Source organism: Acanthopagrus latus, chromosome 2 (genome assembly GCF_904848185.1).
Source record: "Acanthopagrus latus isolate v.2019 chromosome 2, fAcaLat1.1, whole genome shotgun sequence".
NCBI lineage: Eukaryota > Metazoa > Chordata > Actinopteri > Spariformes > Sparidae > Acanthopagrus > Acanthopagrus latus.
This window is the reverse complement of record NC_051040.1, coordinates 8,057,911-8,079,043: the sequence shown is the minus strand read 5'-3', so window position 1 is coordinate 8,079,043 and position 21,133 is coordinate 8,057,911. Positions and strand designations below refer to the sequence as shown.

At 43.0% G+C, this 21,133-nt stretch overlaps 1 protein-coding gene across 4 annotated transcripts in view; it reads left to right on the top strand.

Annotated features, from left to right (window-relative positions):
* The window catches only part of robo1 (roundabout, axon guidance receptor, homolog 1 (Drosophila)), a 235,024-nt gene that overhangs the window by 16,980 nt on the left and 196,911 nt on the right, over positions 1–21,133 (top strand). For 3 of the 4 annotated variants that reach the window (XM_037075183.1, XM_037075211.1, XM_037075173.1), the window contains exons 1-2: positions 7,006–7,052; positions 7,585–7,709. In XM_037075183.1, the coding sequence (XP_036931078.1) occupies positions 7,021–7,052; positions 7,585–7,709 (157 nt within the window). In that variant the 5' untranslated portion in view covers positions 7,006–7,020. Of the gene's footprint in view, positions 1–7,005; positions 7,053–7,584; positions 7,710–21,133 lie in introns of those variants that run through there. The other variant, XM_037075190.1, reaches the window with a different exon arrangement.

Genomic DNA, 21,133 nt, shown 5'->3' with positions numbered 1-21,133 from the left:
CATGCATGTCTTAAAATGAGGTGTGGTCAGGTGCATTGTTAATGCATTGCTATCTTAAGGCAGCAGTGAGCAAATGCTGCAAATCTGCTTTTTAAAGGACGGCATATTCAGAAAGTACATACACATACATAGGCCAGAGAGATGCTGAGAGGAGCTCCTCCTCCCAAGGTGCATTTGCCCATATGCAGTGAAATGGGGCTGTTGATGAAACAAAGGATTGGGAGATGGTGGAGCCAGAGGGTGGATGGCAGAGGGTGGATGGCAAAGTCAATTTAGGAAAGTCTTTCCACTCGGCAACCATTTTAGTAACCCTTGTGCAGTTATTTTGGACTAACAGGACCGGTTCCCTATCAAATGAAAGTGGAATGCGCCAGAACTTGACTTTCAACGGTCACCTGGTCATAAAAACTGCATGGTCAGAATCTAAATTGAATAATCTTAAAAAAATCAAATGACTTTGCCACAAGATAAGGCATAAGATGCCTTTCACCTACAGGTTGTACTTCTAGTTTCACAACGCCAACTATTTTTGGAGTTAAATCCAAACTGAGACTAAAAACAACCACTTTGCAGTCAGAAAATGCACGATTTAACAAGCAAAAGTTGAGCTGGACACATCCTGAATGCACTTGCACCATACATGTTAGACCATGTGCAACAGATAAATAAGGCAGGAAGTGTGTCTAAGGATCTAATCTTAAGAATACCTGTGAGCTCAGCCTCCTCCAGCTGATACTGGAGGTGAGATTGAGTAATGAGACCGACCAGTTTACAGGATGAGGTTCATCAATTAGAACTACGCAGGCAGACATTTAGGTTTATATCAGATGATCTGGTTAAGGGTGATTAATCACATCTACTATTAATTAAATATTATTAATGACAAGAAGCCATCTGATTGTACCATGAGGGCCCACAGCAGCCACCAAGGGATGTGGCGTTTGCTTTGCATATGGCAGAGAGTAAAACGTGTGCTGCCTTTGTGCCGGGCACAATAGTGAGTGGCATTTGAACATGCGCTTGCTGCATTGTGTACGGGCAATTAACATTGCATAATCTACCTGCTTACAAAGCAACTTTTGTAATTAGAGTTATGATTGCAGTGGGATAATGACAGCCATTCTACAGCAGATAATGACTGTTGTGCTCCTGGCAGTCGCTGCATTGTTTGTGCAGCAGACTTCTGACATATGGGACACAAAAAGACACGACGGCCCAGCTGACCGCCTTTGTTCCCACTCAGGCAGACCCAATCACTGCAGACAAATTGCGCTGTAGGCCATCCGAATGATGCCGACCCGGGGAAAATGGTTCAGACACATGAGAATGGGGCCGTAATGTAAAAAGCTCAGCTACGTGGAGGCTCATGGACTCTGCACCTGAGCTCGGACACAGAACCTACAGCTACCTACTGATCTCTGGCTGCAGTGATACTGTTCTATAGGGTGACACTTCAGCCTCCCTGATCTGGGTGCATCACATGTTACAGCTTAGAAATTTAACACAAAACATGACAAATATTCTACATTCAGTCTTGGCGCCCACCATTAACAAGCTCAGGTCATTTAGGCAGAATGTAGTTGTTTTGGTATTTAATAAAAAACTGTTTTCTTGACAACAGAAAATCTATGATTGTTTATGAGAATAGCTTAGTCTTGTCAAGCCATGAAAAATATGTCTATATAGTGTGTCAGTGCTAAACTGGGCTGAGGGTTTGTATGCTAATACTACTTTCAAAAAAATCAAAGAACCATCCATCTGTCCCCTGAAAAAAATGGAATTGTCCTTTAAAGAGACGGCAGAGCATTTATTCAAATAAATTAAGCGTTGTCAGAGATGGCATCTTGGTAGGAGGCACTTAGGCCTGTGGCGTCCATGGCTGTGCAGTCAGTGGGGACAGGTCCATAGTGCAGACTGTGGACTAATCCATCACCGCCAGCGAGGGGGGGCTGGGGGCCAAGCGCTTGGCTTCTCCCTCCAGGAAATAATCAGCTTTTAATTTATCACAGATCACATTCATGAGAAGACGGATCGCTGTGGGGAGGCCTCTTGCGACCGGGCCCATCTCCTCAGTCATGCTGGAGTGCTTTCGGCTCGTCTAATTTATTCTAATTTGAGTTTTTCTCATATCTCCATCATTTTGCCAGTTTTTGGATGAAGAGACCCTTCACCCCTATTAAATTGTAGCAATTTTAAAAACTATCCCAGAATGTACAAACTAGGACACAATGAACAGTTTCTGAAATAGTTTCCATCTTTAAAAAACATTTCTAGTGACCAGCCTGCACTTTATGACATACAGTGGCGATGAATAAAAAGTGGGCCGGTGAAGCAGGGGTCTTTCCCTGTGGAATGGATGGAGCATATGCCATTATGTAAGTCAACTGCAGGACGTCCTAATGGCTTCAGACTTGTTTCTGGTCCCTGTGTGTCGCCACAGTCGGCACCGTGGCCCCTGCAGGAGCGTGGATGATAAGTGGCATGAATCAGAGGAGCGCAAGAGATGCGATCTATGCTAAGGGGGAAGGACAGTTCAGCCACATGTCGTCCACCCTCCCCACCGATCACTTTACAGATCCCAGGCAGGTTAATCCTTTTATTGTAATGAAGTGAGGGGGCATAATGTACTGTGAATGTGAGATGCTTAATCCAGTGCTGGCATTTTTATGAGGAAGGAGTAGCCATGCTGACATAGAGAACAGAGTGCTTGAGAGGCTCAGGAGCCATCCATCAAAACATGACACTGACATAGCACAACACAACACACACACACAGGAAGATCTGCATGTGTCCGGCTTCAAGACTTCAATAGCTCTCTCATCTGCATGCTGTTGTGTGAATATGTACCATAACTCTGGAGTCAGTTATTCAGTGTTTTAGATTTAAAGCTGGAGTAGTTCTAACATGAGGTTAACACACACAGTAGTTCCCACATAATGATTTGGTTGTATTTACATCTGCTAACCTCCAGTTGGAACAGGTATATCGCAGTAGTACCTTTAGCCTTTCAAACTACGTGCTCTAAATGCCAAAGTTCGATTTTACGTGCAGGTGATGTGCCAGTCCTTTCCCATTTAGTCAAAAACATGCCTCCAGTTTCCCTTAAGAAATGTCAAATTAAGTAATATAAAGAGAGATCAAGTCGATGACGGGTGGTGGTGGAGGGTGGGGTAAACGGGTGAGTCAAATTACCACAGGACTTTCCACCAGGATGTTTGACAATCAATGACAATCATGCACAATCATGTTATTGCATATAGATTCATGAATATGCCCCAAATTACAGGTAAGACAGTCAGGTTAAGCTAAATAAGTGAAAACAGGGATGCCAGATATGCCTCTGTCACTTTAAACTCCATGAAGAAACACATACATCCCTTTGTGTACAGGATCCATATAATCAGACAAAGTCATATATACATACATAAAGGATTGTCAAGCAAGTATCTGTTATATGGAGGTTTTAATGGTGCAACCCAAATTTGTGAAATCAGCACTTTAAATTACTTATTACTTTAGTAATTATTAGTAATTATTTTAGAACTCCAACAGCACTTCTCACAAATCTACTAATGGATTTAAAAATAGTACGACACAGCCCTTGCTCCACAGTAAAAAAAAAAATATTATGCATCTACGACCTAGATAAAGTTGTTTATTAAGAAGATATGTAGTACTGGATAAACAATTTTGCTACCTCAGTGAAGAGCAGCCAATGATTCATCGATGAGAGTGTGTGACCCCAGTGTCCTCGGTTTTTAAGCCCCCCATTATCACCACACATGTGATTTACAGGAGTAAACAAGGTTTTCATTAATGCTGAACCCTGGAGACTAAAACTTTGAAACTAAACTTGAATTGCACCTCCTCCTCCTGTGGGTAGGTGAGTACTAGCAGCACAGAAAATGCAGTACTGGCCATATAGAAGTTGTAAAGAAGTGGCTTTCTTCCTATTCTGCAAAATCCAGTGCAAATGGGCATACAGGTGGGGTCCCAGGTGTTCCTTGTGTTACTTAAAATGAAGGCAAAGTAGCAATTAATACGCAGATTTCAGTTAAGGAATTTGTTTAAATTAAATTCAAGTCAGTCTAAATACTCACACACACCGTGAGCTTTTGAACACTGTAATTGTGCCACCCTCTCCTTATAGTCCATGAAGCGTTTCCTTTCATTGTTTGTCTGAAGTGAGGGACAACTTCTCCAAATCAAGTGGGCATCTTTGTCCTGGTAGTCGTACGTGGGTTTATTGCTACTGCTGTGTCCTGAACACAATTCTGCTCTCGACTGCCAGGATGCATCCCTCCGCTGAGCCTCGGCAAGAAATCTCCATCAGGAGAAACATCAGTGGGACTTCTTTACAAATATACTGTAACTTATCCACTTGATTTTGCCAACACAGGCCGCTGATGTCTCATATCAGCTTCAGCTAATACATAAGACTTATTTGGAAACCTTTTGAATTGGTTATTTAGAGTTAGACGGAGTGGCCACTTTGAGAACACCTGAGCAATTGCTTTACAAAGTCTAAAATGTTAAAATATTTGTTGATATTGTCAGAAAGTTGTGCACATTTCATTAGTTGTTTTTTGTTATTGAGGTCATAATAAAGTGGGGTGTTGTACTGGTTTACCATTTGTAGAGAGTTGCTCCTCATTTCTTTGTCTTAACCTGTTTACTTACAGAATCATGAAACACCTCTGAATTTAATACAGTCCAGTACAACACTAGCACTAACATACCTCTAGGCTAAAACATGTAATTTAATCAACACCTTCAGCCACAGCAGTGTCAACAAAAACTGAAGATAATAAGTATGAGAACAGTCGATCAGCGGATTGAATAAGACGGCACAGATGAGCCTAATAAAGTGGCCACTTTCTGTAAATACTCTCTAGTAAATCTGTACTTACCTTAGTTCTTTACCTTTCTTCTTTGAGTCATCTTTATGCTTTGCTTCCTATTCTGCTCCACCTCTGGTTTGTCAATATAAGAACGTGCAGTGTGCTTCAGAAGCACAAAGGCAGAAGATTAAAGAGAAACAGATTAAGCTGGAGAGGAGTCGAGGTCCCAGCCAGAGGTAATATGAAGTTCAATCTTATTCTCAGAGGCCTCCAACTCCCCTCCCCTGAAGTTACCTTCCAAATCCTCCCTTTAAACATTTCACCTGAGCCTTTTCTGGGCTCAAGAAAACTTCACATGAGCATTGCATCTCATTAGTGCTTCCGGGAACTTCTGACATTTGCAAGATGAGTTGGAAAAGTTCTGTTTGTTCACCCGTGGTAACAATGATGTGCTGTCCGCAGTTGTCTCGGCTCCGTTGAGTTAAGTGCTCGGGTCGTGTGGGAGTGTCACAGTGAGAAACCGCAGGTTTTGAATGACATCGCCTTGGTTTAGTAGGCATTCGAAAATCAATTTGTGGGCAGTGACTGTTCTGCTGATGGTTCCTGTCTTTTGTGGGAGTTGGTCACTGAGCCAGCAGCAATGCTTCTTGTCACTGCCAGATTAATTGGCTTCAATCCATTCAGCAGTCATTGAGTCAGATAAAGGGAGACAATAAGGGCCTTTCATTCCTCTCGGACTGAATTGGTAGTGAACGCAGAGGAGGCCGCTGAAACAAGTCTTGTAAAACATTCTCATTTCCTTTGATGGGAGCACGCTTAATAACGAGTAGAGAGGAATGGGCATTGATTGGCCGGTGATGCATCTTCACATACGTGTTTGGGGGTTCTCGAGGGGGGAAGCTCGAATAAATCTTCCTTTATCTCTAATCCGTCCATTCATTAATCAAATGGAACGGGGTGATGAGTTGAATTACGAGTCCGGCTCCCCAACACTTGCTTCGGGGTTGAGGGGGCCATCTCACTGCGACGTATCCCACGTTCCCAAAGCAAAGACCCTTGGCAGCCACTTGTCACAGCCATCTCCTGACTGGTAATTGGGTATTTATCAGATTGCCTGCGAGAGGACGATGCAGTGTGTTTATCTGACACAATTATCAAGAAAAATGGGGGGAACCGAGAGAGCTGCTCCTCCAGGATACTGGTGTGCCACTGGTTCAGGTGGCCGAGCAGAGCGAAAAAATGCTGTAATCTTTCAGACTAAACCACAGGAACTTCTCTATTGGACATTTAGCTCGGGATATGCTTGTCATCATCACATGCAAATGGGGCAATTGTGCAAATAGGACACATAATTCTTTGGCTCTGCTGTGACACTGGAGGAATGAGAGGTGATGATAAGACACCCCGCAACAATGAGCTCCCCATGGTCTGGATCCGACAGACAGGCTTTTCAGAAGCTCTTCTAATTCTGAGAACAAGAAATGCATATAAAGGAGCACAAGAGTGTCCACTGAGTATCCGGAGATAAGATTGGAGAGAAAAGCTAAAGGAGCAAATTGGTATGCTTGTGCCTTCTTTCTCCGGCAAACCTATTACGGAAAGGAGAGCGAGAGAGAGGCACGAAGAAAAGGATGGCATAGAAAGAAGGAGCTGCCAATAACGAGCGGCAAGTAGTGGCTCCATTTAGTGTTAGATGAATTAAAAAGACGTGCATTTTTACATGAGTAGTAGTAGTTTGAAAAATGCAACGGGTAGAGTCCATTGGTAGCTTTTGCTAAGTGAGCATTCTTCATGCCTTTTCATTACCGCACACTCCTGAGTGAGGAGAGGCGATGTTAAACGCTCTTCATCATCTCAAAAGATGCAAAGGCTAGACGAGACTCCACCGTCGCCCACTGTAGCGCCTTGAAATTTCTGATAAAGCAAGTCCATCATATTTTAGCTGGAGCATATCCAATTCAAGGATTCTGAGAGTGTCATGCCTGGAAGAAAAGTCTGCGAGGAGAAAATCACAGTGCATAGCGGCGCAGAGAGGGAAGTGTGAAAGGCGGGGGGGAGATACGGAGAGAGACCAGGAGACGGAGCGGCCGAGGCTGCCTGCACTGCTGGATGTAATCAAACAAGGGTGAACAGGTTGTTCCACAGATGGCTGATCCGGAGAATCCTCAGATTTATTTCCATGCTACAGACGGTCCCTGTCACCGTGCGCCGGTGATGTCAGCGCGGCGGCATTGTCTCGCACACACCACTAAACTCTGATGCTTTTGTCTCACCTGTCTGAAATCAATTTGGCACAGAGGATTTTTGTTGTGTGTGTGTTTGTGTTTATGTGTGTGTGTGTGTGAGCGAAAGGAGACAGTGAGTAAGAGTTTGAGAATGGGGGAAAGTCGATTTGCAATCTTCTTAGCATTCAGAGACAGAACTCTCGTAGGATTATAAATTATGGATTCAACTACCGTACTATTACAACGTGAAGGAACTCAATAGAGAATTGTTTGTCGTTTGTCATGAAAACCGCTTCGTATTTGCTAATGCTTTAAAAATGCCACTAGAATTGAGATGTTTTATATGTCGCGGTCATGCTGTCTTAGTAATTGTTGTTTTCTCCTGCACTCTGGAATTTTATTGTAATTTGCACAATAAATTTAATGCCCATTTTTCTTTTTACAACGCAGTAAAGAGAGTGATATCCCCGCAACATGGCCGTTCTTTAACTCTTTTGTTTTCTCATCTCTTTTCCCAGATTGACGGCTAGTGATGCCAGGACAGTGAGCATCATAATGTATGGCACGTGGTCAGGGGCCACGCCCCTCCTCATGATGGTTCTGCTCAGACTGGCCCAGAGCCAAGAGGTTCCTTTAGTCCCAGGTAAGACGCATTGTATTTCTCTGCACCGGCATGTCTTCTCATCATTGACAAAGACTTCATGGTCTGGCTCCGTCATCATTGTTTGTCTCCGAGTCTGTGTGATTGTCTGACTATTATAGCCTGACACCGTTACCTTAGTGATGGATTATTACCACGTACCTGTAACTTTTTTGTTTGAGGAGTTTGGCACCAGAATGGCAAACAATGTTCTTAGCAACCATCAACAATTATTCACATGGAGTCTGCTACAGGCTGCAAACAGTTTAATTAAACAGCTGACATGAGTGCAATGAGAAAAAAAAACTGTTTTACCAACTGCACAAACACTTTTGAATGGCCACAAGTTAGCATCCAATTAGAGAACCCTGCCTTTAATCTAGCCCATGCTGAGAACGCCTGCAGACTAACCTGATAGGGATGTAAAGGCAGAATGAACAGACTACATTTTGGTATTTGATACTAAGTAAAAATGAGTTAAAAGTTAAAAAAGACTGTTTTCTGTTGGCGCTCTGGGGCCTGAATGCACTGACATCAATCATGTCAGTTTTTTCAGCATGCCAGTGAACGCTTTTCAACCTCGACTGTCTCTACCCTGCTGTTCGAGCTTTTTGTCTGGCATGGGTCGATGCTGCAGAAGTAATATATCATATATGTTGAAATTCTTTGAGGTGGTACCAACCCAACCCCACCACCATGTCTGTCTTGGTCCCCTACAATATCCTAACAAGATGTCTTACTTCCTTTCCTCAACACTTTTGTTGATCTGAATTTCAGTTATGAATCTGCAGCATATATATGATATAGAAATAAGATATAAGAAATATGAGCAGTACCATGAAACTCTGACTGAACATCCACTAATACCACTAACCGCTACTTTGTGAAATTGCTAAAACTCCCTCATTTTTGTGATTGTAATCATCTGCTCTGGGTATTTATAGCTGCAGATGTTGAACTACACTCTTGATGGCGATGATCTTAAATATATCAATGAGGCACAGAGTAAGAGTTAGGAATTTCAGAGCAGAAAATAACAGTTTAGGCTTACAGAGGTGCTGTATCATGATAATGGATTTCTTTACTCAACATTTTGTTCTGTCGAGGTGGAAACATGTTGCAAGAAGTGTGAGCTGTTATTTTAAACAAGTGTTCACGTTTGTCTTAACTAATCAACGCTGTTCTGGCATCGGTAAAGATTTCGACGTGCTTGGCTCAGTTAGACCTTTGAAGAAATGAGTTAGGGAAGTTTTTAGTATTGAAACGTCTCCCCGTCAGAGATAAGAGAATCACCCATGGGCTCCTTATTGTCACCACAATTGACAGTCGTCTCAGTCACACCATGTTGACACCCCCCCCCCCCCATTTCTCATCAGACAGGACGACAGGTCCATGCAGCCCCGCTTAGAAGAGCATTTCACACTTGCTGCTTTCTGTTACCTACTTATTTTGGCTCCTTTGCTTCATTCTCTGCCTTTCACCTCTCATTCATTTCCCTTAACCATGTTCATGCCATCTTCTTTCTCTCCCTATTTTCTTTTGCCAACACGATCTAGGAAGCAATTTACTTGTCGAACAGAGGGCAGTGTGTGTCTCTGTGTGCTCTGATTTAATGGTGTGTGTGTGTGTGTGTGTGTGTGTGTGTGTGTGTGTGTGTGTGTGTGTGTGTGTGTGTGTGTGTGTGTGTGTGTGTGTGTGTGTGTGAATGTGAGGTATCACTACCTTGGCAGAAATGCTTTCAATCACACCCTTGGAGCAGGATCTCTGACTGGCAGCCGTTGGAGCTATATTAGGGTTGAATTCAGCTCGTGGTGAATTGACACTTGCGCTTGACACGCTGATGCCATCAGATTGTTATAACCAAGGGCACTTCTTATCTCTATCGCTCATGACTCATATTCTGCTCTAGTTGCCGCTGAAAAGATACAAGGTGATACCCACAAGAATTGTAAGTGCGGAATGACGTATCTGTAAGTGCTGGAGATGGGAACAAAGATTTGAAAATAGATATTCTTTCTCATGTAAGACACTTGATGCCTCAAGCAAGGTGTTCAGCTTCAGTGACAATTCACCCAAACCAGAGGGGGATGTCACATCTAAGTCATGACTCGTACTTTTCCGCAAATGTGTCAGCAGAGTTAAAGAAGCTGTCACACCTATCTAGATGTGGGAAAGTCAAATTCCGTCAGGACTGTGTGTCTTTTAGAGGAATTTCAAGGCATCACTTTGACTTTCTTTGCATACCTGCTGACTGACAGCTTTTTTTTAATTTCCTTGCCTTAAAGTAAATACCAGCAGTTCCCAAAAGCAATGACTCACTTTTGCCTTTTTGTAAAAGGTATTTTCATCCTCTGGGTTTCCCCACTTCATGAACCTTCTTACGTTCATAACTGCTGAAGCAGTACCCTGTGTATAGACAATGGGAGATTTACATGTCTATCTTTCACCTCACAATTTAGATCCAGCACCAACATGCAGTACATATACAATAATTATTGTGTGATGTGGGGAGGAACTACCCCCAACTATGCTGTGCTTTTTACCTGTACCTTCTTTAATCCAGTGTCAGAATTGCATTTTTGGCATCTTTGAGACTAACTGCACACGATCAGTTCCCAGGCCCCCATGGATCGGACTTGTTCCTGCACATCCCACAGATGCTTGTAAGATTGGGATCTGGGGGATCAGATCAACGCCTCAGGCTCTTTGTCACGTTCCTTTGGTCATTCCTGACCAGATTTTGTGGTGTGGCAGCGCACATTCTCCTCCTGGGGGAGTGACAGTCGACTTGACAAGTTGACATTGTCGTGGATCTTTTGTTGTCTTTGTTTGAATGTTCTTCAGAAACAAATCTGATTCCCACAGCGGTCTTAAGATCAGGCAGGTTTGTCTGCTGAGGGCTGTTTTTACTCATCATTTTTGCATGTGACAAAACAACAACGATGCCTGGATGTTTTTCCACATACCATCGTTGTTTGTTGAAAACATAATGTCCCTGCACCTAGATTTAGACCCTTGTCCCTGGGGAGAGTTCTTCCAGGAGAAATGCAGCTACAATATACAGGTAAAGTGGCTGCAGTTCATTTCAATACACAAGCGTATTCATTCATCTTTTCTCTTTGGCTTCACTTTATTCTTCATTGTCGACTCGTGTCGTCTGCTCAGCTGAGCATGCCATATGTGCAGTATATTGAACCACATATATAAGTCTCCTATTTAAAGATTATAAAGTGACTCCCTACTCGCGGTAATTTACCTGGTGATTGGTTCTCTTGGGTGAAGTATCATTCATTTCCCATAATGCTCTGCCAGCCTCACTGCAACAGGTGCCTCATATTTTTCTAGCTGGGGTGTGCGGAGGGGTTTAAAGCATAAAACGTGCTTTATACTCAGTTTAGATTAAAATTTGAGCTTTTCATCAAACTCTGTGGTGTCTTTTCTCCTGAATTGTGAGATTGATGCTATTGTTTATCTCAACCATGCAGACCTTTTGTCTTTTATGGCGTAATTACACTGCAAGAAACGTGCAACATTTATGGCTCTGCATGTCTCATGATGGAGAGTTTTGTTTACTTCATACTTCAGACAGTTTTTATTGGTGAACCTGCCCTTTAATGCGATTGTAGACCACCAAACTCCATAATGCGCGATATTTCATCCGTCATACCGGCACTGCGACTCAGACAAATTAAATTTGTTCATATTTCTTCCGTTGTGGAAACAGCTTAAAATAAACTCCTCGCCCCCGACCAGCCACTTTTTGTTCTATGCCATGCCTCACAGATGAATTCCATATTTGAAATTGTATTTTTACAGATGTCTTTTTAACTAAATTAGAAACACAGAGGCACACTCATGGTTAAACTGTTCCTCCTCCTACATACTGTCAGTCATACAGAAGCTGGGACCTGTGTTGGACTGTGGCTTCCACATCTTCCCTTTTACGTTCAGTATTCAGCTTGCACACCACCCCGAGGGTGATTAAATATGTGGTTAATACAGCACCACGAGAGTATTGAATTACACAAGAGCCGTGCTGACCTTTTTAAATTACAGAACCAATTGTGCAAGACGGCAGAGAAAGTTTATAACAGGTACTGCCAAGATGGAGCCCGGAGGAGAATGGATCTGCCGCAGCTGTCCTGCTGACACTCTCCTTATTAGTGTTCTGCACTATAAGCACCCTATTTGACACTCGCACTTTCCTTCCATTCTCTCACTTTGAATCTCATTTGATGGCGGATCCTTTGTCCCTTTGTCTCTCGGTCTTGTGTACAAGTAGCTGTTGGAGCATTCTTACAGAGGAGCTAAAAAAACACACACAGACACGCCCACACACAAGCTAATTTGACATTTCATTTCACCGTTGATGAGACACGCATCACTCTTGACACACGGTGAAGCCTCACTCCATAAATCTTGATCACTGGCCTTTTTCTCGGGATGCATCCTAGTCAGCATATTTGCTCCGCTGAAATCTGAAGGTCGTCTCTGATGTCTGATCTAATTTGAAGCTAAAGCCAGAAAAATGAAGCAGTCTACTTTGGCATCAGGCGCATGACTCCATGGCGTCGCAGCCATTTTTCAGGGTTGACTGTACTCATCTTCAATCCACAGCGAGAGAATTCAAAACCTGACTGGCAGCGATGCAACAATCTCTGCTTGGCAAAGGGCAGACAAAAGCTTTTTACCAATGAAAAAAATTCCAAATAAAATATCCGGACATTAAAAACAAAGTATTTTTCTCTCCTTGCCAACTTTCAAGAGCGATTCCTGATTGCTTTAAACAGCACTTTGCAAAACGCCCTGTAATAGTATTTAGGTGAAAAATCCTCATTTCACCGCTGCGTTTTATTCTTCTCTCTCAGGGGAGTTTGTGCCATTACTGAAGAGTGAAAGGACTGAAGGCTTGGCATTTCATATAATGAAATCCTTGTGACAGACTGTTTTTTTTTGTTTTGTTTTTTTCTGGGAGAACGATACAATTTAGTGACACCATTCATTCCATTAAGACATATTAAAAAGCTTTGTCAAAGAAAGTCAAGACTCTCTCTGAACACTGTCCGTACAGATCTCTCAAAGCAAACCAATCTCGCCCGTGTCAGTTGAAATTGCGTGAGTGCTTATCCCGGTTGCCAATCCATGAATTGTTTTCCTCTCACTTTTCCCCCCCCAATAGTTTCTACCATTGTGCACTCAAGCCTGTGTTGTTTGTTGTGTGTGGTTTAATCCTTTCAACACCACTAAGTGTGATATATGGTTGTATTTCTGTTCGGGGAACAAAATGTTTGCGCTTGTGTTTAATGGAGTCAAAACCAGGCGTGTGGATGCGATTGTTTGTGCTGGAACTAAACTCATTATTGGGGCGTGTGCAGACAAGGCTTGAATTAAATGTCAGGAAATCTCTTGTGTTTCTCAGCGTCCGAATGTGTGAGTATTTCTGAGCTTTGAGCTGGTATGCATATTTGATGCAGGACCTGATCTGTTAGCCTCCCCATTCTGGTCCCAGTGAAGTAGTTTTGCTTGCAGGATAGTCTTTGAGATTTTACCTTTAGCACTGCAGCTCTGAGGTGACGAGGTTGACATTTGTAGTTTTAAAGCTGCTGTAAGCAACATGTATTTATTAAAATGAGTGTTGGATATCTCTGTTTTCCAACAGAAATCACTGTTAAAGAGAGTTCGGTCAGTAATCCATGTCTCTCCTCCCCACAGTCATGCAGTAAAAGAGAAGACATTTCTTGGTATCCCTGCACACTTTCTCCAATCAGGACATAGAACTCCTTAAAGAAGCGGTCCTGTTCGCTGTAGAGAGGAGTGAGGGGATCGCTAACTGCAAAAGAGACAATCTCAATGTACATTTGGATGGAGTTGTGTTCATGTAACCCTCAGTATTAACTGTAAAGACTCTTACTTCTTATTTATTAATATCATCTGATCTAAATTTCAAGTGTATGACCAAATACCTGCAAAACCCACGACACTCACATCGACTTCACTTTCTGTTGCTAATGCTAATTGGGAAATGTCAGCATGCCAAAAATGCTAAAGGAAAAAAATGGATACCTACTTAACATCTGCATGTTAACACTGTCATTGTGAGAGTTTTAGCATGTTGTTGTTAGCATTTCGCTCAAAGCACCGCCATGCCCAAAGTACAACCTCACAGAGCTGCTAGCATGACTGGAGGCTGCATTCATATCATGCACTATTCATAGTCATTTTAGTACACTCACATCGTGTACTCACATCATGTACTATGTCTGTGAGCACGTGCAGTAGGTGATTGGAGGTGGGACATCTTTAATTTAAGTTTTAATAAAAAGAACAGTGTACCAAACTTGCAGACCAATGGCATGTTTCGTAAATCATCTCACATGACGCTGCTCAACCAATCACATCTGTGTGACTTTGTTTAGCATTCTGATTCCAGTCAGAAACAAATGAGAGGCAGAAGACAGAGAGTGAAAAAGTGAGCTTTCAGTCAAAGAATGGACCCGAACATATTCAACGTTCTCGCAGGCAGTTAAAAAAAAAAAACCCAGTATGACTCATATCCCAGACTGTGGAGATTATTAGAGGCATGAATGTGAAGCGTCACTAAAAGACAGACAAACCCACTCAAATGCAAACTGAGGGCACAGGATATAAAGTATTATACATGGCTCTGAATCACAACACAAGTTAGAAATTATGATGTCGCTTGAGGAAATGTTCTCTAACTCTATGAGATTTCCTTTATTTATTTTCTTGCTCTGGATTCTACCGCTTTCTTCAGTTTGGTCTTTGATCTGCAATCGTCCCTGGTGCAAATAAATCAACAAAAGGTCTTCTGGGCACATGGAAGTATTTATATTGTAGACACATTATTACACGATTCTAGCTACTTAACAGAAAACGTGTCCTTAAAACCTGACCGAGTCTCACTGTTTCTATGTACAGACTATGCACCGTTGTAGGCTATGCATTTTTGTTACCCACATTCAAGCTATATAAATCAATATTTTTATTATTCATGATTTATTTTCTCTATGTTGTGCTCGTATGTGTTGTTTTTTTTTTTTATGTAAACATTCTCATTTCTTTTTGGAGGGAAGCTGCAGTAATTCCACAGCAATCTGTCTCTCATCTTTGTTTTTGCAAAGTGACATTTCTCACAGATATCCGCATTGTTTCAAGCATCTGACAATATTACTCTTTCCCGGGGCGCAGCGCCCGGTGCTTATCATCTCCCTGCCTCTCACTCCATCCGGCCACCATTTAATTACAGAGCAGGGCGCACGCCAGTGTTTCCTCATCATGCTCCCTCTGCCCTCAGGCCATCATTTAATGATCAAAAATCTGCTCCAGGAGGTTTGGACATTTGTTTTATTATTATTCTCCTCCTTTTTATTTTGCCATTGCAGTGTGTGTGTTTGTGTGTGTTGGGGGGGGGGGGGGGGGTGTCTTTGTACACAGCCAGCTTTTTTTATTTATTTTTTTTCTATCATATTTTGCTCCCAGGCTTGAAATTTGATGTCCTGAACTTGAGTGTGCTATTTCTTTATTCCACACCTCAGGCTAGAGCTTCACATGAATCCACTGTGACTTCACCTTGAGCCTCAGCTCACTGCTGTTAAGGCTGGAGTTACAAAGTTACTCCAGTGGGAAAAGGCGAGATTCAGGGCAGGTCGCGCTCACTGTAAGGGACCAAAAGACAAAAAACATTATTCCAAAAAAAGAAAGGAGAGCACTAGCATCAAGGTGGACTCGTAATTAGACTGAAAAAAAAGTCTGATAATAGCAGATGCTTTGATCCCACAAGTGTGTGCAAGTCATTTCCAGCAGTTTAAGCAAGATCAACAGAAAAAAAGGCTGAAGCTGTAATGTCATCAAAAAATGTGCTGACTAATTTAGCAGTCATTACCACCTACACATGCGTCAACAACCTCTTAGGCATTCTAACTAAAAATTCGGAAACCTCGTTTGAGGCGTTTCGTAATCTAATTCTGAAAACTCTTCAAGCAGCAGTATGAAGTTTGTCTACTGAATATTCATATGATCTAACACTGCAAGCGGTATTAACAAGGATTTTATCGATAAAATATGTTTGGACGGCTTAAAATGTACTACAAGAAAAAAAAGAACACAATGGAATCACTTCCCATCCTGCCCTATGTCATCGCTTTTAAATCAAATACAAAGCAATATCTTAACAGATAACACAATAACAGACTCGCTCCGTGCTGCTACTTCAGACCTCGTGCCTCCTTCAGCTCTGGGTGCGTGTGCACTTGCATGCATGTGTGATACGCCGTGCCGTGCATGCGGCACAGTTTATTGATTTCCATAGAGACATGACACAGGCGCCTCTGCATCTTTTCACCCCGTTCCTCAATCTTCCCCGACGCGCACACACACAAACACATCCACCTCCCCCCCCCCGCCGCCGCCACTACTCCCCATCCTCCGAGCCACAACATCCCTCTCACGGGGGTTTGTGCTGTGGGGCTGCAGGAGAGCGTCATCTCACAAATGAATTTCTCCTCACATCCCTCTCTCCATTAAAGAACCTGTTTGTGCTGCTACAGCAGCGCGCAGCACTCCCCTGCAGCTGTTTGTGCTCTCAGACACAAGCACTTGTTATTTATACCTGCGTTGTGTCTCTGGCTACCTGCAACCGTGAGACTGATCCTGTCTCGCCATATTTACTTTTTTGGGTGGGCTCTTGTTCGCGCATGTTAATGGATAATAACTTTCAGTTTTCGCCCTGAAGACCTTGTTAGGATTTTAATTAATCACTGTGAATCTTGCGTTCACATTTCAGAAGCGGCTCTTCAGGCTGCACAACCTGGGGGTATTTTTCCAGTGGGCAAACCATTTCATAGTTTGTGTTGTATTTTGTTCTTTTCCAGGTTCTTTGATTCCTCCAACTGAGGCTTAACTCAATAAATAATTATTACCTCCACACCCCCTTCATCTTTGTCTTCGAGAAAGATTCGTGCAACTAAAAACTCCACTCTGCACATCTTTGTTGTCTGATTCAGACATACCTGAGTTGGGAAATTGTCTATTCGAAAGGAAAATATTACGCATTCAGTCTCAGCAAGCAAACGCTGTCAATTCTCACACACGCAGGAGCCATGTCATCCTGGTTTCACATGTGATGAGGCGCTCAACAGGCATCCGTCTCCACAAACTGTTGATTTGGATTCTGTACGCTGCTGTGTAGATAAAGCATACTGAGGGACCAGCAGACAAATTGAGCAACATCCATGATTGGAAATCTATCTGTCTACGTGCCTGGTAGGACAATGAACATATCCGCTGGTCTCCCACTGAACTCACATGCAGAGACTTTGAGATGTATTTGTTGATTTTTCGCTTTATGAACAAGGCAATTTCTGCTAATCAGTGTATGTTTTTGATTGCGTCCCTCGTTCATGTCCATCTGTACAGGGGAGCGGATTAGTTTGCGTAGCACGGAAAGTTTTCCGATGGATGGAAAGAACAGTTGGATGCAAATCCTCTGTTAAAAGTCGCCGCTCTATCTTGATGTTCCATTGAATTTGGGCTTTAAAGCCTCTGAGATACCACTGGGTATTCTGTGCATGTAGCCTAAATGGCCTTTGTAAAGTGTTGAATTGTGGGCTCAATTTCCCATGCACGCTCATTTTTCTTTCCGTTTCCCATTTGAGACAAGATATTGGAGATGATCCCCCCGATTCTGGCAAGTGGCTGTTTTTTTAATGGAAGCTATTTCGGCCCTTTTCATTTGTCAATCAGTCTGAAGTGTGAGTCTCCGACGGTGGCTCAATGTGCGGCTGTAATTGTCAGCGTCCCCTTCTGCCCGACGCGCAGCCCACCGTTTTGCATGTGAAAGGATCCTGAAAGAAGACGTGAGCGCTGAATTAATACCCAAACCGCCTTTTGTCTCCATCACTTTGGCTTCTGCTGCCACGAGACACCGAGGCACAGACATGCTGACAATCGATGAGGAAGAGGGGACGAGGAAGGAGGGGTCCGGGATGCTGTCTAAGTGAAAACTGCAGCATCAAGCTCAGCGGGTTGGATCCATCTTTAGTCCATCCGTGGTGAAGACCGGAGAGTTTGGGCTGATCATTCATCATACATGTTTGCTCTCTCCAAATGGAAGCCTTTTGGATGTGCTTGAGCTCAGATTCAGTGTTTAATGATCAGACACACATCCTCACACTTTGGTGTACAGGCAGATTTCAATCAGTGAATATTTCACTTCTGTGACAAATACATTTCCATCCTCACACAGCTGCTGCCGAAAAATAAATGCATGCACCTCTTTGTTTCAGTATATTCAAAGTGCTGCAGCCCTGTTAGTCTAATTCCCTTTTCACACTTAAACACTAGAGATGCAACAGGATGACATTAAACAATACATCACATGCTGATGCCACCCACTACTATTTATTTAAAGACATGAGGGATGAAAAAGTTTATGTAAAGTTTAAAGTGTATTAACCCCTTGATGCAGGTAAGTGACAACCTGCAAACAACCATTTACATCTGTTTTGATTCCCTTGTGGGAGTGAAGCACACTGAGGACAACATGCTATCTGTGTTATATGAGCTAAATCTGTCAACTGTGAGGAACTGACGGCCCAGTGTGGACTTAATAATGTCCTCGAGGTGTGTGAGAGACAACAGACCGCCTGCTTCTTTGTGTACTGTTTATGAAAGTATGGACGTTTTCATGTTTTATGGTCCATTTAATGAATCGCATGCCTTCTTAAACTAATGGAGCTTCTCCGCGCACATGTGCTGGCTTGTCTTGACTTGGATTGACTCAGCATGTCAGCCTGGGGCGGCAGGGCTTTGCATTTCCATTACAATGGGACTCCCTGCTTCAAGGTGTGTCTTTAATTGATGATTGGTCATAGAAGTGGTTATTAACACTCTTTCTCCCCTTACTTCCTACTTTCGAAGAATGGCCGCTAGCAAGGCTTTGCTAATTTTGTTATAAACATGTTTCATGTCCTATAAATACTTGACGATGAAAGTCCTGTGTTGTATATTTACTTGAAAGTAAAATCTTAATTGGAAATGTTGTGTTTTTCGACAGCAGTAGCCTCTCAAGGAGAGGGTACAGGTCAGGTGTGGCTCGGTTCAATACGACGCATTAAAACTGGTCAAGTGAACCCAGATTACCGTGGCATGAAGTGGCAGTATAACAGCCCTACAAGTGCGAAATGAGATTTACATGTGTTTTATTAATGTAGAACAATACTGTATGAAAACTAGTATTTTTTACTGTTACACTGTAATAAATGTCAATATTTTGTTGAAATCTTTTTTAAAGTTGTTTATATTTAGTCCCAAAAAAGACATATTAACTTCCCGCTTTGATTCAAAGTAACAAACTTTGGATGAGGAGCAACACTTGTTGCGGGCACTGTATCTGTTTGTGTGAATGCACTGTAAAACACTGAGGAGCCTACACTGTGCTGTGGAGATTCCTGTACGCCGAGGTGTGTATCTGTGTTTGCGACATGAAATATTAATGTGAATTGCGCTTCTAGAGCAGAAGGTCGGGTGCATGGAGGGAATATGGTTGGAGTCTAAAAAAAGCTGTGAAGTAGTAACTTTTTACAATACACCTCCCACATTTTTATTTATTTATTTATTTGCTTCATCGGGACGAATTACTCGCTAATTAGGCGGTGTTTCAGTTCTCACTGTCAGCATCGGCATTCCAGCCACAGCTGCCTACGTGGCTGCAGTCTACCTTCTACATTTGCAGTAACGATAACCAGGCTATGATTCCACAGTCCCGCTGATAGTAGTCTGTCAGGCACCGCAGGCATCCATTGTGTATTTAGGAAATGAAACGTTGCCATTTTATGAGTTTCTCTTATCTCCTCTTAATGTTGTTGTCCCACCTGCACCCTCATAATCTCTACAGACACTCTTAGCCCGGTTCCAACATCCTGCCGTCTACTGCTCACGTAATGATTTGGATAAGAAATGTTCGGGGACATTTGGAGATAGGCGTGCTGTCTAGACTTAAGGAATTTTCCTGTTTTGACATAATGGTAACTAAGCGGAAAGATATAAAAAAGAAAATAGGCCCTGTCTCATCTCCTGCATGAGTTATGGCCCGACGCTAGCAAAAGTTTTCACTCAGTGTTTGCTCTCCAAACTCTCATACTGGCATCACAGCATCGCTCTCTCCTCACCTGGATGACATGAGGCAGATAGACCAGGTGCTCTTTGCAACAGCTAAGCCTCTGTTTGATGGGCAATAAGAGATTTCCCTGGACAAAGTCCCTGCACTGATGATCATGTCCAAGTAATAAGCCTGATATACAGCCCCATTTCCCTAATGTTTACGGCAGCCACATGCGGCTTTAATTAACGAAAGAGGTGCTCCTGTTGCTCCCGAACAACCTCACCTGATCCGTTATTTCCATTTAGAAACACGCATATACACACACACGACTATAAAAGTCAAATGGACGATGACTTTAATGCAGCAGATTTTGCTAATGAACGCTGAAATCAGGCGAGGAAATGTGAGATTAACTCGCTGTCAGCAGCTTAATGCCGGCCCAGGAAACGGTGTACACAAAGACGGTGGGGAAATTAATTTGGAACAAAAAAGCCAGTGGCAGATTCTCCACCCTTATCTCTCCACGTGAACTTCACAAGGAGCTGGATGACATTGGTTTTATTACCGCCGAGCATTGATGACGAGCTGGATGAGCGAAAGTGCTGACGAGAGGGAACGAGCGAGTGATCAGTCACTGGCTGCGTGCCCATCACAGGCGCTCAAGGATGCTGAGAGGACGTTGGCCTCTGTCATGTGATTGCCTGGATGAGGGGACCTATGGCAGGGGCCAAGTATGGGAGGTTAAACACACACAGATGGGTCCAAGAAAAAGGGAAAACCCCTCACCCTCACAAACCCTCCCATACTTCCACACTGCATCCAGCGCACATTTGTTTGTATAGACAGCTTGATGGTGATGGCGACGGTGATGATGCTGGTAGAGGCCCCGGCTGCATTCAGGTGACTTATGTCAAGTGTCATCTTTTCCTGCTCTTTCCTTCCTCCTCTTGAATCCATAGGGTGCACTTCCCCCACTGATATTAATGTCATGCCTGCGACAGTAAGGGCGTTAGAGAACAGAACTGCCTCCACCGTCTTGCCATTCTTTGCTGAGTTTTATTGCCTGTGTCTGTCACACCTTCAGGCTTTGGTGCACAAGTGCAGCTGTGTACTCAGCATTCGCTTTTATCAGCTCTGTGGAGTTGACTGCACGAGGCGTAGCTTGAAGGTTACGGTGCCCCCGTGAGCAGCAGCTATTCGAACTGATATATTGATATATCCTTCACGCCCATTTTATTGGTATAACATTAGTATTAGTCACAATCCTGAATGCCTGAATAGATTTGATGGTTGGTTAATTGCCACT